General features: G+C 34.9%; 1 protein-coding gene across 1 annotated transcript in view; it reads right to left on the bottom strand.

Moving 5' to 3' along the window:
- Nucleotides 1-4,315: 4,315 nt before the first annotated feature.
- Nucleotides 4,316-18,655, bottom strand: part of LOC145691116 (uncharacterized) — a 51,210-nt gene continuing 36,870 nt past the window's right edge. The window contains exon 5 of the mRNA XM_081766828.1: nucleotides 4,316-4,801. Coding sequence (XP_081622954.1) covers nucleotides 4,751-4,801 — 51 coding nt within the window. The 3' untranslated portion in view covers nucleotides 4,316-4,750. The remainder of the gene's footprint in view (nucleotides 4,802-18,655) is intronic.

Here is an 18,655-nt window from a genome sequence, read left to right on the forward strand (position 1 = left end):
AAACACTCGCTGAGTAGTAATCACAGAACCACCATTACGGATATACTCCTCCATAACAAACGCGACACGGCATTGCGACTACTGAAATGGCACGTATACCGTTATCGATCGATTCTTCTTCTGCCGCCGTATCCCAACCAAATCTCATACAGCGCCCTCTCCAAATATGGGAGGTATTTTTGTCGTATCCTGTACTAGCCGTAAGGTCGTAACAAAAACTCCCTTATTTTTACGGAAAAAAATGGTAACCCTAACGTTCGCACCCACAAGACACAAAATGGCAACCCCTACTATCATGTTTCACAGTGCTTTGGCGATTATCCTGTTCTGCCTTCTCATTCCAACAGATCTGTAGGATCAGCTTCAACGATGAATTTTAGTGTAATCTATCTCATCATGTCATCCGCATAACTTACATTATGTTATTGGATATGCTTAATTTAATATACTTCAAAATTACTATAAACCTGAACAAAATATGCGGTAGGTACAGTAGGGGACAAAATATGCGGTAGTACAGATTTCTAAGACAATAATCACACGAAGAAACAGATTTTCAAGTACTGTGTAATTTTTTTAAAATTAAAACATGCAGTTAATTTTCGAATATTTTTAATGAAAGAACGGATTTAGAACAGTGACCTTGATACAAAATAAAAATCCCTAAGTTAACTGTTACTTTCTGTGCTGAAGATTTATAGCATAAATAAACCGCTGTTTGTCGAGAATAAATGTGCCCATTTATGAGCATTCTATATTAATAGAAACAGAATTACCAACTAAATTATCGTAAGAAAAAGCAGTACATTCTGCAAATACTTTTACCCTCATAGAAACATGTATGTACAGTTGGGTAACAATAAAATTGGAAGCACACACACACACACGCGCGCGCACACAGACCATCAGTCCTTGAAGCTAAAAGTGAATAAAATATTTAATGACTTCTCAACGAATGAACTGTTGTTTACATATAAAACTTGTACCTTTACGTATGTCACTCACTAGATATATTAATACTACATGGAATACTTTCTATTTCTATACTTTTTTCTATTATAAATAGAGCAACAAAAATTATTTATCAAGTAAATGCAAACAATCTACATCACTGCCAGTGTTGGGAAAGTTTTAAACATAAAAAAGAAGAAATATAAAACGAATTACGTTCCGTTCTAGTTTATTTTATATCTTGTACTAACCCCAACGAACCATACTACCGACTGCATCTTGCTCATATAATGCATAAAACCAGCCACAATTAGAACGAAGATAACAGCTATGATCAATGATGTATGCTTGACCAAACTGGTAAAAAGAACAGTTTCTTTGGCGTCATATAAATTGTTAATTTTCAGTAAGAACTTCACGTTTATGTTCATTAAAACCTTTACGTAATCAGTGTGGCAATGAAATAAGATTTAAGAAATTCATTGTGGCAATTTGTAGAACTTTTTACCCTTTGTCACTGCAATTCTACATTGCAATTAAAATTCCGAGATATTCATATTTTATAAATAACTTATATGCTCACTTGCAAGCGCTAAATAATCAGCATTTGAAATTCTGAACTTAAAGTAAGTGTTTCTACCGAACTTTTCAAAACTGGTTAAAAATAACAATATTATTATATTTACATTTCGTTTAGTGTCGATTTGTCCTCTTATTGTTAATACATTATTTTGTGCCAGAATTTCCTTTGGGTTATAAATGTTTATTCTTATATATATATATATAGGTATAAGCAAAAGATTTACTTTATTTTTCAGTTAGTGAAAGAATAAATGTGTAGAAACAAAGAGCAGACCAGAAAAGACGTAAAGATAAATGTCTTCATTATTTATTTGAAGTAAACGTTTTCGCTCAGATTAAAAGGTTTGCTTGTTTATCTGGAGTTACTGAGATTCAGGTACGAATTTAATAGAGTCCAGTTTTACTGTCATCTGTGTTCAGAAATAAGGTAAAAGGTGCTTAGTTAATATTATTATTTTATTTTAATAGAAAAAAAAATAGATTGCAGTTTTAAGTAAATTAGTAGAACCGTACTCTTCATATTACCTAGAATTTAGAACAGTACAACTTATTAGATACTTCTGTATTACTGTAAAGGATATGAAGAATAAACTTTTATGGAATACCCTGCTATCAAGGACTTATTAGGTAGTTTAGCTACACATAATCAAAGACTTTCTTGTTCGTATTCGTACCAAAATACTTGTCCCTTATATCTTTAATCATGGAAGAACTTAACCTCATACGTGTATATGACTGAAGAAACTGAGAACAAAATAAAATTTGTTTTATAAAAGCTAAATCATGAGGAAATAAGGAGAATCTACTAGGTGGTAAATTGAAACCATCTCTCCTGTATCCAGCCCAGAAGGATATCTGTATCACACGAACACGAGAACCACCTATATTTTATTAATACATATATATGTACCAATATAAACCTTCGTCTACAAAGAGCTAGATAGGATGTAAACGAACACGGTGTGATGAACATGTTGTCTATAAGTATTACTTTAAGCTTCTTATTTCTCAGAAGCGATGGTTTTAGTGTAAATGATGTAGAACTGCTCTTGCCGAAAGAGACTGTTCCTGCATTTAATTTAGTTTTCCTCGTCCAAGAGGAGCTTATTCGTAAGCTTTAGTCGCAATTTTGAAAAAGATTCTTTAATGATCTATGCCTTATCCCCTCCATTAAATTCATTTATTTATTTTTCATTGATATTTATTTTACTGTCTTTTGTTTGAAATGATCCGATTCTACTGGCTTCTTCTTCGATTCAAAGCTATTTAAATGTCCTTCACTCTAGGAGAGTTAAATTCTCTTACACATAACCGTAATACTTAGAAATCAAATTTGATTTGAGCAATATTAAACTAATATACACAGCATCATTTTGAATGGTGCTCAATCTAGCCTGGAAGTTAACAATAAATCTGATCAAAGCGAACACTTATTACTACTAATCTGTTACAATTTTGGAAATATATCACTGCCTTCATCATATAAAGTGTCTAATAAAGGAAATGATATATTGCCCAAAATGTAACACAAATTATTAATACAGTAAAGTCCCTAAAACTCTGCACTCGATAACACAGCAGGCCGGATACATTGGCAGGGCGAAAAAACCCCGCGCGCTAGTTAATTTTCATTATAGACAGCTTTATGCCTTCATAAAGTATTTTTCTGAGGTCTGTCTTATCAGGAAAATTACTGTACAGTGTGTGTTCATTAATTTTCATTCTCATGTATAGTAAAGGCTCTATACCTTCATAAAGTACGTACTTTTCCTTTGTTTAAAGGTAATTCGGCAGTGTGTTCTCTGTTGTATTCTTAGGCAACCACTACATACAAGTAGAGTACTTCATCTTCTAAGGAAACACTCGTACTTATTCTTTTTTGATCCCATTCCCGATAATCCGGCATTTTCACAAATTCGGCCATCCTTTGGTCCACATTAGGCCGAGGTTTCGGTACTCTACTGTAATGAATGTTTGCTTTGGTTACATATTATTTTTATGTATTTAAAAGAATTTATCTTGGAAAAGTAACAAATATTTAACAAGAACTTCGGAGAAGAAATTAATACAATCAAGACAACAAAATTTCAGTTCATTTCAAACAAAAGGGAATGATTTGGAACAAAAATCAAAGATGGCGCCGGTAGGCAGCACCGTTAACGTCCTCATCAAAGAGAACGAGAATTATGTAAACACAGTATCAATTCACACCGTCGTCTCTGTACGAGAGGTAGATGAATACATGTTCCTACTCCTCCTACGCACACTTCTTCAATTTCCATCTTTATATTTGCCTTTCTCCATAGTGCTGGAGATCATTATGGCAGGCAATAATAGAGTAGCTAAGGCAAGTGATAATCTGATCTTTTGCGTTTACAGAATTCTAAAGGACTACTGTGAAAAACTTCTCTTTATACTAGAATTAGGACGTCGCACGTATAAACATACATGCATGTGCGCACTACATATATGAAAAGCAGTGTTTGAATGTTTAAAATGATAAATATATGCAACATGTATATTCCAAACACGGGATTATTTTAAATTGGCACAATTTTCAATTTTGGTTTTAACGACATGTGGAGAAGTTCGGACTGAGATTAGTGCATCAACTGCAGAACCACATCAAGAGAAAGCGACAGAGAAAAATAAGCTCGTATGGTTGTTCTACATTGAAATGACGCTGTTCCCACTTTTCATGACTTTCTTAAAAGAATAACTCTTCGTTTCCATTTTTCTTAAAATCGCTTGTTTCATTTACTAATTGCTTTTTCTATCATTAATCATTTTTTTTTTTTTTCATTTTATTCAACACGAACAGCTTCTTAAAAAGAATAATCTCGCCCAGAGATACAGTCGGCAGCTAATGAAAACTGCTCTAAAGAGAACATGAAAAAGAACGAAGCTTCTATAAAATGTCCAACCACAACTTTCCAAACACTGAGCAGTACATATGTATCACACGAATACAAAAATAAAATACTTTTCTTATATAGTCTCTTAAGTACTATACAATAATTATAAAATGCTTCTCTTATCATTTCTTTGGAAAGAAGAAAACTCTCAAGCACCAATGCATTTGCTGACTAGAATCCTGACTACGCCGTTTTGTATTTTGTCCTGTTTAAAATGTCAAGAGATAAAACACATTCCTTAAATGTTTACCGTCCTTTCATTCGCTTCCGTGAGCATCTTCTGCCTCCTCTATCCACACTAGTCAGTAAGGATCGGAATCTGTTCGCGTAAAAGACAGCTTTGGTTCACCACTCTGCAACAAAACAAACAAATAAACATAAAATAAGTAACATATTAACACTGTTATATACACAATAACGGGAATCAACCGACTTTTTTTCGTGCACTATATCCTATGCAACGAATTTAATGAAATTTTACAGTGAAAAGGCACAATGAGCCGGTAATCGAACCCGGATCTCCCGGTTTATCGTCACTGAGCTAACCTTACGCTATTTAATTCACTCCATGACAGTCTACAGTATTCGCTCTTGAGGTCAATGTTCAGACGTTTAAGATGTATAGACTGTTCCATAATTTGTGTAGTCATAGAATTCGCACCTATACATAGTGGTGCAGGAAGAAAGGGCAATTCGTCACAAAATGATAGTATGGGCGATTCTAAGCAAAAAAAAAAAAAAAAAAAAAAAAAAAAGTTCATATGAACATTGGCTCTAATCTCAACGGTCTGAGAGCTACAGGCTGTGAACCAGTTTTGACTTCATGTTTCTTATTACTCACTCTGTATTTACTCGACAGAGGTGAGACATGGCTTATTTGAAAGGTGATGGAATTGTCTTTCCAATGATACACAACATGTGACACTGGTGTCTTTGGAAGGGAAGTTATTGAGGGAAATTCGGGAATCAGTGTTGCCATCCAATTCCCTTACATAATCTTAACTTTCCCTCAATAACCATCTTTTGTATATCATATGGTCTGACTCTCACCATTTTCTCTTATAATATCGAAAACAACAAATACCAAACACAATACAAGATGTCGCACAGTTCTAGTGATCTGAATACCTTAACATCGACCTCAACAGTGAGAAGGTAGGGTATTTCAGGCAGTAGACTAAGTAATGTAGTGGTCAGCATACTAGCATGGTCAAATTGGCACCCGGGTTCGAGTCTCGGCTAAGCCACACTTTTTCACTCTAGATTCTCGAAAATTTTACTGTGCAAATCCTTAGGCAAAAACTATACTACATACAGGGTATTAAAAAAACATGTTACAATGTTTTGGGAACATATTACTTACATCAAAATAAGAAAAAGAGTTTATATGGACTTGTAGTCGGAAGTGCATAGTTTCGTAGTTATAGCGTGGTGAAAACGTGAAAGAAGTGAAATTTAGTTCATAGCTCCACTATTATGGGAGTTATCGTAGTCGGGGGAAGATATCACTGAGGAACTGGTATGTGAACTATCCAAATATCTATGTTCAAGAATGCTCCAGTACTTGCACTCCAATTTTTAGAGAGGTAGGTGGAGTGGAGAGTGATCAAGTACTCCGAAACAGCCTTTCAAAAATGATTGTGCAAGTACCGGAGGTTCTGAAAGATGAATAGTTCATATATTAGTTCTTCAGTGATGTCTTCATTCGAATATGATCGGTCCTATAATAGAGGAACTATGGGTCTTTAAAGTTTATTTTTTTCACGTTTTCGGCCCCCTGTAACTATGAAACTATGCACTTCCGACCACAGGTCTACATGGACTTTATTCTGATGTAAGGAATAAATTCCCAAAATATTGAGACAAATTTTTGTAACACCCTGTATATGTAAAGTTCTCTTGAGTGTAAAGCACCACAATACAGTTAGCACTCTTTCTGGATGGAAGAGGTGCATAGGAACGCTGCTAATTTGGAAGAGTGCAAAAGAATTCCGAAGAGATTCTAACAGAAAATGATTTAGATTAGGATTTAGATATCTGGGCTTTCAGGATCTATGACCATGTTAACCCGTCACATTGAGGGTATGGCGTCCTCGGCGACCACACTACCCGGGGAATAGGGGAGGAAGAAAAGTATGAGAAAGGAAGGACGCGGCCAGGAACTATTATACAGGTACCATCCCGGCAACCTGGTGTGAATGAGAAAAACCCAGAAAAAAAACTCATCAGGATGGTTGGCTTCACAAAGCTTTTACACTTTCTCGACCAAGTGTCCCCACCGGGAATGGAACCCGGGAGCAGTAACAGAAGATATGTAGGATATAACATTGCGCATATCGCATTGTCATTAGATTGGATTTCTTCGTACTGAATTGGAAAATAATATTTTAAACAGTAAGAAAACAGAAATTATATCTTCACCCACTAACCTATCAACAGAAGTACATATTTCTATTTAAATCCTGCCAACTTGTAAAATTTCACTTGTGCGCAGTTTTAGGCAGTACGAAGTACTGCTATCTTTTTCTACAGATTTTTGCTATTTCTTAAGTCTTTTTTTTTTAAATTCTCTATTTACTAAATTAATATTTTAATTTATATAGATTTAAAGACTCCAACAAGAGTATATTATATAAGGTAATGTCATCAATGCATGTCTATTTCGTTCACTTCTTTAGATTTGGACACTTTCCCTTACAATTAATCAGAACGCATAGAATAACGCAGTCATGGTGAGTATTGGAACTTTTTTTTTCCTTTTCAGAAAAAGAGCATTGCTTGTAGGCACTCTAAACTAAAGTTTGTAAGAGTCTGTAAAAGCACTATTTGATAATCTGGAGGAATAAAAGATGTTTTCAACACTAGTGCGAAACATTACTCAGTTACTTAGAAATTTTCTCTGCATTTTAAATACACCTCTTTCTCAAGAGGGTACGACACCTGCCCGTTCATCACGATTTAGGAGCTACAATGTCCGCGGGGAGGATACACGTACTTTCACACGGCAGGAAGTCTGGTCCTAATTTGCTGTACATTGAATAAATATGTATAGCACACAGTACTTGTGACCAGAAAGCGTAGACGTCAGAATCACTCACATTTAGTTTGAAGGAAACAATAAATAAACAAGCGTAAAGTCTTTTTCAGTTTTACCAACATATGTTAAGCAGTGCTTTGCAGTAGAGTGCAAATAAATGGAACAAGTTTTATAAGCTAGTTTGTACACACTGTTTGCTGTAAGGTTGAGCAATACAACATATTCAGAAAATACTTCATTTTCCATCTTTCCTTCGAAAAGTCTTCAATTGTATCTTTTGATACACCATTATTCGTACGGCATAATTCGAACAGATGAACTATACACGCCTTTGGTTACTGCAATACAACAACACACGATCATGAGTGCAGAACTTGTAAAAACTATATAGGTCCACACTTTTAACACTATCTACAAATACATAAGACTATGAAAACTTGCTCGCCCGAACCTGAATTTAGCCTGTAAATCAGTCATACTCTAATATTTTCTGACACAATGGCAGCTACTCATCCGGAAATTATATATAGGCATATCAATTCACTCAATTCCGGGTGATGTTTACAGTCAATACAGTCTGCTTTCAGAACTGTCGCTTGCCTGTTTTCTCGTTTAGGCTGTGTCCATGTAAGAGTGCTCTAGGATAGTGAAGAATCAAGAACTGTTATTTTTACTAGTAATTTCATTCAAAAGTAGTACTGCAGTGAATAAACAAAAGTGTATGCTATTTTGTCAGTTAAAGCTGCATTTTCCTCGACATCTTACTGTCTGAGAACATAAGTTTGAGTAGTTCGACATCTACGGCAACAGTAAGCATTCATGTAAGTCATGAATATACCATAGGAATTCTGCTTTTGTAACGTTACCGTGTAAACTATTTTGTTTCGTCAACTCGTATGTACCTGCATCGTACAATCCACATTTGAGCACGCAACATCACCAGAAATCTTTAAGGTACAAATAGGATGATACTACAATAGGTATTGGCTTTTATTATTATTATTATTATTATTATTATTAATAATAATAATAATAATAATAATAATAATAATAATAATAATAATAATAATAATAATAATAAAGCAAGGATTGGTGTTGGAATACTTGGAAACTCATCCTGCTTATTATCTGCACAGTAACACTGTACAGAAGGAATACAAAACACTACAACTACAATATCTCTTCACTTTTGATCCTGCCTGTACAACCTGAACAACCATGCTAAACCAGCAGAAAGTTGCTGCTATGCATGCTCTCGTTTCTCGACCGCCTTTCTATACAATATGCTGTCGTAAATAAAAGCCTGAAGTTGACGATTGTTTAAAATATGCTTAGCTCTAGATGAATGGATGAAAATTTTTATTTCCTTTATACTAATAATTAGTTTTAGGATATCTTTTTGTGTTTCAGTTTCTCAGTTTTATGTATTACTAGCTGAATATACCCATTCTTCGCATGGGGGCTGCATTTGGAAGTCAACGCCTGTGGGAGTATCACTATCCATTTCAGCGACCGCGAAAACTATGGATTTGACACTAATATCGGTCATTTTGGGCTAATTTTACATGTCCCGGTACCCCCCTTCCCCTCCGTTAAGCCCCGGCCTGCATACAATGGAAGCTGAAAAATGAAATGAAATCTTTGAATTTTACGTCCCACGCTTATGCCGGTTAGGCTAAAGGAGACGGTGATGATGAGATGCATGAAATGGTGGAATGAAGAAAGTAGGAGGAAACGGGAGAACCCCGAGAAAACCCACGCCCACGGTGTTTGTCCACCACGAAGTTCACTTGGCGAGAGCAGGGTTTGAACCCGGGACCCCAAGCACCAGAGGTGAACGCTCTACCACTGAGCCACCGCGGCCCCACAATGGAAGCTGAATTTGCAAGTCATCGCTAATGGAAGTGTCATCATTGATCTCAGCGACCGCGAAAACCATGAATTTGACCACTAATATTGGTCATTTTGGATTACTTTTACATGTCTTGGTATCTCAGGCACCCCCCGGCCCGCTGCCGAATAGGGTGGATTTGAAAGTTAATGCGATCGGAGTTTCGCCATTAATCTCAGTGACCGCGAAAACAATAAATTCGACACTAATATTGGTCATTTTCTACTACTTTTACATGTCCCGGTAAACGCCCCCTTAAGACCCCCCTGCTTCGAATTAAAAAAAAAAACACTTCGTCTTGATCTGGGGCCTGGACCAAGGTACCCATGACCAAATTTTGGTAACTCTCTCGGTCCACTCGTCTGGTCCCCAGGCAGCACACAGACAGACAGACAAACACACAAACAAACTCTTTATTTTATTTATATTAGATTAGATCATTCCCAACAAGAATCCAAACTGCCAATAAAATAACTGTTTTCAGTGTGATTAAATTCCTCTCTTTTGTCACTTCATAAAAAAAAAAAGGACGTACTATTATTATTCTTTTCTGGAGGGAGAGAAAACTGGCTTAAGTTTACTGCTTTACGTATATAATCTTGTAGGTAAAAGAGAATATTAATGGCATAAAGTGTTTTCTAATAGTCGAATATCCGGAACAGAGGTGGGCCATTCAATACAGGTTGTACCAAAAAGTACTTTACAATTTTCAGAACTCATATTGATCTATTCATTTATCTTACAGAGTTATTGGTTTTGGTGTCATTTTTTAGTAAAATACTTCAAGTTTTGACACAAGTAGTACGTTAGTTCGGAAACAAACCACCGCAAGCGCTAGTGGCAGTTGCAGCAAAGATGGCTGCCTTTACTAGTCCCGAGTGTACTAGTTGGGTGTTTTAATTTAAAGAATGCAAGTCTGCTACAACTGTGCAACGTAATTTTCGTACAAAATATGGTAAAGATCCTCCCAGCAGGCCTACTATTTATCAGTGACATAAATGCTTTATTGAAACTAGATGTTCGGTAAGACAACAAATCTTCAGGTCGTCCCCGTACGTCTGAAGATATTGTAGAGCAAGTGAGACAAAGTTTTGTGAACAGTCCTACAAAATCAACCCGGCGTACTTCTCGACAGTTGAGCGTCCCACACATGACAGTTTAGAATGTGTTGAGAAAACGGTTGCATCTCAAACCACACAAATTACAAATGGTGTAAGAATTAAAAGACATTGGTAGCTTTGGCAAGAAATCGAGTTCAGATGGAATATGTACCGCATCACCAATGGAAACCACAATGAACCTTTTCAGGTATAAGGTAAAACACTTGATGTATTTTGCTACAAAATGACACGAAAACCATGTCTGTGAGCTAAATAAATAAATCAATATGAGCTTCCAAAGTTGTAAAGTTCTTTTTGATACACCCTGTATTTACGATTGTGTACTATTCTCAGTTATGAATTGTAAACATTGTATTTGGAGAACGCTGAAATGCCATAATTGAAGATACAATGGTTTATGAGATTCGCTAGTGAACTCTGACTGTAACCAGCGAGTTCTGTTTGATAATAGATGTAGAAAATAGTGTAAGAAATAACTCTACAACAGATAGTATAAGTTTACTGGTAATCTGAGAATAAATATTGTTTGGCTTTTGTGGTTGGATCTTCATGCCAAATCAGTAAGGCATTCCCTGTAAATTACAACATTTCTACAATAATGTAAAATATTACACAACATATTTATAAATGAATGGCGTGGTTTTAAAAATTATTAATAAATCTATTTATTGACTTACACGGGTAAAACCTAAATCATAAGCAATGGCAATTGTCCAAGTCTCTCATGCGCTATTTGATGTTTGTTTGTTTTATGTTGATTAGTTTGTCATGCTTACTGCGGAGCCTCAGCATCAGTTTCCGAGGTGGCGTTGCAACAGGAAAGGGCTTTCTGTGTGCTATGCCCGTGTCCCTTGAGGAAGAATGCTGTAACGTTTGCACATATAAGGTAATAAATAGATTTATTATTAATTTTTAAAATAGTAGCATTCATTTATAAACACGCTATACATTAGGAAACGTAGAATGTTATACATCAGAAGTTATACAAATCATTATAATCTGATATCACATATTTATTTATTTATTTATTATAAACACTAATTACTACATCAATATAATTCACAGCCCATTATTTACGCTGTAGACAAGTTACAGTGTTAAGAAGGAAAAATTAACAATACTAAATATAAATACTTTTCCACTAGCAGCTCCAATAAATCATTTGAATAGAAATACTCTTCAACACAAGAAATGATTATTCGTATAAACAGGCTGTTCAATTACCACCGCTCATGGAGGCAATAGGTCGTTGTATTTTTATTCTACACGCCATGACTTTAAAACTTTTGTTTCACTCGAAAGGAAGAGCTCATTGTCGCCAGGTTATGGTTTTGTAAACATCGGACTTTTATGCAAATGTATGTATCGTTTGCTTAAATGTAACTCATAAACATCTTTGAGAAAGATTATATAAAAAATTTACTCTCTGTTCCTAAATATAATTAAAAAAATAATAATAATAATAATAATAAGATGACCTCCTGAGCAAGGATTTTTTAAACAAATAAATAAATAAGGGAAAATTCAAATTAATGAGTTTCGTTTTGTGTTTCCTCCATAAGAGTTTTAAATATTTTAGTGTTAAAATACTCACAGCACTTGCAACGCAATCCTTCTATTTTTCAGCCACCTGACACAAGTATACTGAATTAAGCGACATATTAAAAGAATAAGCGTGCCTAGGAGTACCTTCCCATAAACAGTCTTTACATTCTGATTCAGATATGAATAATCTTACCTTTTGTCCCGAAGTAGTAGGACTACAATCATACAATACGTTGAAACTACGAAAGTTATGCATTACAATAGAATTAAAAGCTTTTACGCACCTTACGTAAAACTGCTTTATTTTATTCTTTCCATCTTGAACAAGCGAAATGCTGAGAAAGGGAATGAAAATACAACAGTTCTGTGCAAGGTACGTAAAAAGACTTATTTTTATAATTACAATCATATAGTTTCGGTGCATGCTGACACCTTTGTCGGTATTTCTGAGTACTGTTAACCTGGAATTATAAGTATGTAAAAGTTCCTGCTTTCCTATGGAACTTCTTTGAGAGAAATATGAAGCTTCACTACTTGAACACTGTAACGAACGCGGCTTGTCGGAAAAAGTACAGTGCACATTTTATAGGTTTAACACACTTTTAATTTATTTTTCTTTCTGGTAGTAAAAACTGGATTGAATTTCCTGATAATTTTACCTCAATTTTCAGTTAGTTGTAGGGTCTAAACACACGACTCCTTTAACCGTACTTAAAAGTAATCGACACAATTATCAGCGAACACCGAAACTGTATGATTGTAGTTCTACTACTTCTGGACATAAGGTTAAGACTGTTCATTTTTGAGTTAATTCGTTATGTATCCAATACCATAAATCAGCGATTAGCCTTACATTCTATTTACTGAGGAACTGCCGCACACTTCTGAAACGTGAGTATTTTCATAAAGCGGATGTTAATTTGACGTTTTTCCTTTCTTTTCTTTTTCTTTTTTTAAAATTAAATTTGCGTTCTATAGTTGTCTACTTAGATTGCATTACAGAATTATTTTCCCAAAATTCGATGGCTTACGGTTAAAAAAAAAAAAAAAATCCACCCAGATTTATTAGAAACTTTTTTTTTCATTTAATATAATAAACTACAACCCGAAGTTTGTGCTCCTCACCATTTGGAACCATTCTATACGTCAGGAATCTAATTGGGAAAAGTTAAATTTCTGTACATTTAAGACACACAATGACTAATAATCCGTCAATGTTTAAAAATATGTCATCGGAAATCATGCTAGTGAAAAATAATGTTATTTTAACTTCACAATTTATACTCAAATAATATAAGCTTTTTTACAACGTTATTAGTTACATATAAATGTATTTGTCAGCGCATAAAAATCCGATGTTTAGTATCTAACACTGGCTATGGCCTAATCTGTTTTTTCCGCGAATTACAGTAAATATACAAGTGTAATTTTTAAGTTATCAGTGCCAGATTAAGGACTAATTGCTCACCATGGCTCAAGTTAGCAGCCTATATTATAATTAGAATAACTTTTCTCCATTTTATTTCCCTGATAATAGTGATTGCATTCACATGTGCCAGTAGTATTACATGGTTCGCTATCTTAGGAACTGGATATGCTGTTTTTTTTAACATGGGTGATTGCTCTGTACCATGAATAAAAGAATATGATCTTTGAATTGTATTTTCTAAGCAAAAAGCAGAGCTACAACCTCCACTGGCTGACTTCGTCTCCCACCAGCACTGAAGAAGACATTCGCAAGCTCAACCAAGTCACAAAATGACTATCTGGGCAGGAAAATCTTTCTATCTGCTATATACAAGTTTTCTACTATTTTTTTTCTTTCTTGATGTAATGGAGTATCAGTGACAATAGTGAGTCCGCTAACGTATACATAAAGAGTGTTTCAAACCATTCCCACAAGTCCATTATCGCATTTACTTAATGATACGGCAGAACACAAAGAAATGTTTTTTATATTGACTTCTACATGATCTTTGAATTGTATTTTCTAAGCAAAAAGCAGAGCTACAACCTCCACTGGCTGACTTCGTCTCCCACCAGCACTGAAGAAGACATTCGCAAGCTCAACCAAGTCACAAAATGACTATCTGGGCAGGAAAATCTTTATAACAACAATATAACAACACTAAACTAAAATACAAATTTTGCAATACAGGGTGTTTCAACATGAATATCGGGGTTTTAAGGCTATTACAATTAACTTACAATTATAAATAACATCAAATGAAATAGCAACTCAAACAGTTTTGTACGCACGCATGCGCATATACTATTTCCTCTGTCTGTCGACAGAGAGAGCGAGTAGCAAAGACAGCGACTAGTGACCAGAAAGCTTTTTGTGTTTTACATTTTGCAAAGACTGAATTTGTAGTTATAGTGCAACCGTGTGTGAGGAGAATTTTAAGGAGGCGCCTACAACTACGTCCTTATCGTTTGCAGTTGCTACAAGCTCTAAAGCCTACAGACTACACTTTACGCGCCAACTTTGCAAATGAAATGTTGCTGCATGACAATCTAGATTTTCTGGATCATGTTCTCTTCAGTGATGAATCGACATTTCACCTAAGTGGTGATGTGAACACTCATCATGTTTACATCTGGGGGTCAGCAAATCATCACGAGACGGTACAGTTTCAAGGAGACACCCCTAAATTGAGTGTGTTTTCTGTCATATCCCGGCAGAAAGTTCCTGGGCCTTCTTCACCTGTCGCCTCAATGTGTACCATGTGACAAATGATGCTCACAGTTAACCCTTCTAGCAAAAACTGAGCTGCTCTTTCATTTGATGTATTATTTATAATCGTATGTTAAATGTAATAAATATTACAAAGCCTTAGAACCCTGATATATATTTTGAAACACCGTGTATATCTGTTACATTTACAGTGATAGCAAAGCGCCAGTAATGTCTTAGATGAAAAGCTAGATCCCTTCAGAAACTCTCTACATATTTTGGTTCCAAACGCAAGTCGTCTTAGAGGCGATTGAGGTGAAGGGATAAGATATAACAGGAATATATAGGGTGTTACAAAAAATGTGTCACAATATTTTGGGAACAGATTCCTTACACCGAAATAAGAAAAAAGTTCATACGGACCTGTGCTCCAAAGTGGACAGTTTCGGAGTTGCAGGGTCTCGAAAAATTGAAACACATGAACTTCACGGCTCCACTATTATGGGACCTACCGTAGTTGGGTCAACACATCGCCGAGGACCTGGTACGTGATCTATCCAAATATCCATGTTTAAGAATGCTCCAGTACTAGCACACCTGTTTTTAGAGAGGTAGGTGCAGAGTGGTCAAATACTCTCAAACAGCCTCTCTAAAAATTGGTGTGCATGCACTGGAGCATTCTTAAACATGGATATTTAGATAGTTCACATACTAGTTCCTCAATGATGTCTTGACCCAACTACGATCGGTCCTACAAGAACTATGGACCTTTAAAGTTCATCTTTTCACGTTTTCGGCTCCCTATAACTACAAAACTATGCACTTACGACCACAGGTCCATATGAATTTTTTTTTTCTTATTTTGATGTGAGGAATCTATTCCCAAATTTTTGTATCACCCTGTATTTTGTCTCACCTGAATTGCCTCTGCGAGATGACTTATTACCAGATAAAACATGAAAGAAGGAGTGAGTTTTCAAGTAAATATCTAAAAAAATGTGATCAAAATTAAAGTGTTTCAACTATCATGAGACTGAAATAACTGAAGGAAATGTCTACCTTTTTGATTACTAAACAAGCTTCGAAATGTTCTGCACCTCATCTGACAAACAACGAGGAAATGTACTATAGTATTTTTTTATCGATTACAAAGAGAAAGGTATGAGGGACGAAGTATTGCCGCTGTGAAAAGAGCAATGAGTGCCTTAATTTGGCGCTGACTTACACTCCCTGAAACGAGGAGAAATCTGACGCTCCTCTGGAAGAAATATATGTACTCTTCCTTATCCTACACACACACACACAAACACACACACAGACATATATATGTAAGTATATGTACTATACATTTGTAATCACGATCAAATAATAATTAATATTCAATAACAAGATCACAAGCAAACAATTACAGTAGTTAGAAATCATTTTCCTCAGTTTCTGACTAGTTAACGTCAATCAGTCAAAATCGACAGAATTTGTACCCATAAAAATATCCATCTACAATAATAACTCTTATTCTGTAAAATTAAACCACACTAAACGTTTTCTGATATCGAGCTGTAAATATAAATAACACGTATTTCTATCTAACAACTAAAAAACTACAATGCTTCGTAAAGCTTTGACGTTCACAGCCATAGAACTATCATAAGCTGAAGCTACTTTGTTCTGAATCCTTTACTTTGTTCCTTGTTTATTTGTTTCAGTTGAATTGACAAAAGAAATAATACTCACGAGAAAAGAACTTATGGTACTTCTTCCTTAGCGTCTCTTTCAGCAGGAACGGTATATGAGATGTGAACCATAGCTTAAGGTGGGATCCGAAAATGAGCTCCTGCTGGGAATCGAACCCGGGTCTCCCACGCCAAAACCGCGTACGCTAACCGCTAAGCCACGAAAGGACTCTCCTTACGATTTATATCAAATGCTGCTCTTGATTTCTGAATTGTATACTGACTCCGTATATCAATATGTCTGTTTCTTGGTTTATTTAAAGTATATTCACACCAGAATAATTTTAGTGAACTTCAAAATAGTTAAAGCCAAATGGTGGTTTTTAGACATATACGAGGACAACCACTTTACTTTCGAAGGCAATACTCTGGCTACCGTATGTACGAATCTAATACTTGGGTTCTAAATGAAAATTTCATTTGGACGAAGACAATCCATCTATGTTTGATTCAATTGCAACCGTAGGCAAGTATGTATGGCTTTTTAAAAAACAGGTGGGTGGTCAGTTGTTTTTAACAAGACTGAACATTGATTCTCAAATATTTTGATGCTTATCAAAGAACTTGAATACTATCTTCATGATATATAAGCTAGTACTTACTTAAAAAAAAAAAAAAAAAAAAATGCTACGAATACGTAGTACGTGAGAAAAGTACTACCTTCAACTTTTTTTTTTTTTTTTTTTTATAGTATTTGTTTCATCTCAAAATAAGAAATTTTTCCTTTTTCAGTGAGATACTCGGGATTCCATATGAACACATCTAAACCTTTTTCCTTACCGATTACGAAGCCTAACGTGTTGCAAACGAATACACGGATATATTAAATGCTCTTTCAACAAAAGAGATAATGCTAGAATTATTGATTGCCTCTTGCAAATATATAGAATACGTTAGGCTACAAGATACATAATAAAACACTGAACAATCAAAGAAGTCGAAAAAATTCTTTTGCAGCTGACTATACAACGTCGTACTTTCATATGGAAATAATATTATGGTGTTTAGCAGACATTCTAACACAAATTAAGGAGACAAAATGAATGCCACATATCGACATTGAATGTGTTAAAAACCACTATTACGGAAAAGAAAATAGATACACTCGGCAACAATTTCCTTTTGTTCCCTTATCATATTCGCTCTTAACCACAATTTAAGGTACCAAATTCTTTAGAAATTACAGCTGATTTTTTCACAGAATATTAAATTCATTTCAATTACTAACATAGACACTTGAACTTGAAATATTAATAACTGCAATTCATGAGTGCGTAAATGAAGCTTTAACTCCGATTAAAGACATATTCTCCAATGCATCTGCAGAGAAACTAGGAAAAAAGTAGATTCGAACACTTCTCTAAAAACTTTCAGAACAGAGTAACCCGAGTTTACGATAGCTGCTATCACAAACAAATCATAAAATCAGAACTAATTCAGCTAGATTTGAGAAATGGAGTTATGGGAAGTGTTATATGATTGTGATATATGATCATTTTAAAAGTTATGCAATTAGTGGAGGCCGGATTCTATCATACATACTATAAATTTACCAATAGTGAAACTAGCATTTTGTAGTTAGTACGCTTCATAATGTAACTCATCCCATCAGAACATATCGATTTATCTACATCTACTAGTACTACTACTAAATGATATAAATACTCTTTTGTAGAGCCCATTCTGACACAAAGCATACTTTGTATTATTTCAGTTTCAAAAACACTTATTTTAACTATGACTTCGTTGTAAACACTAAGTATAGAAAAACAACAAAGCATTTCTACGAACTTTATCGCCTGTGTGTAAATAAATATAATTTCTTTAATGTTCGCCTGACAATTGCCAACCCTGATCACGCAGATAGGATGAGGCTGTGTTGAAGATTTTGGAGAAAGAACAGCACAATGAAAATGTTAAAATTGCTCTATAAAAACTACGTAAACAACCACTGTTTCATGAAACTGGCGGTTAGATTTCCAGTGCTTATAATCGCTGTAAAATTCTCTTAATGAAATAACTATTTATATGTAATACATTGTGGATGTATAATCTATTGCAATATTTCGTCTTACTTTTCTGAGAACACTTTCAGGCGGGTTTTCTCAGAGTAAAACTAAACTACTACTTTTCCCATATTTCTGACTTCTTGATTTTATGGAAAACAAACTTCTACGGAATAAAGAGAACAATATATAAAAAT

This window comes from Thermobia domestica, chromosome 7, assembly GCF_964235325.1.
Source record: "Thermobia domestica chromosome 7, izTheDome1.hap1.1, whole genome shotgun sequence".
NCBI lineage: Eukaryota > Metazoa > Arthropoda > Insecta > Zygentoma > Lepismatidae > Thermobia > Thermobia domestica.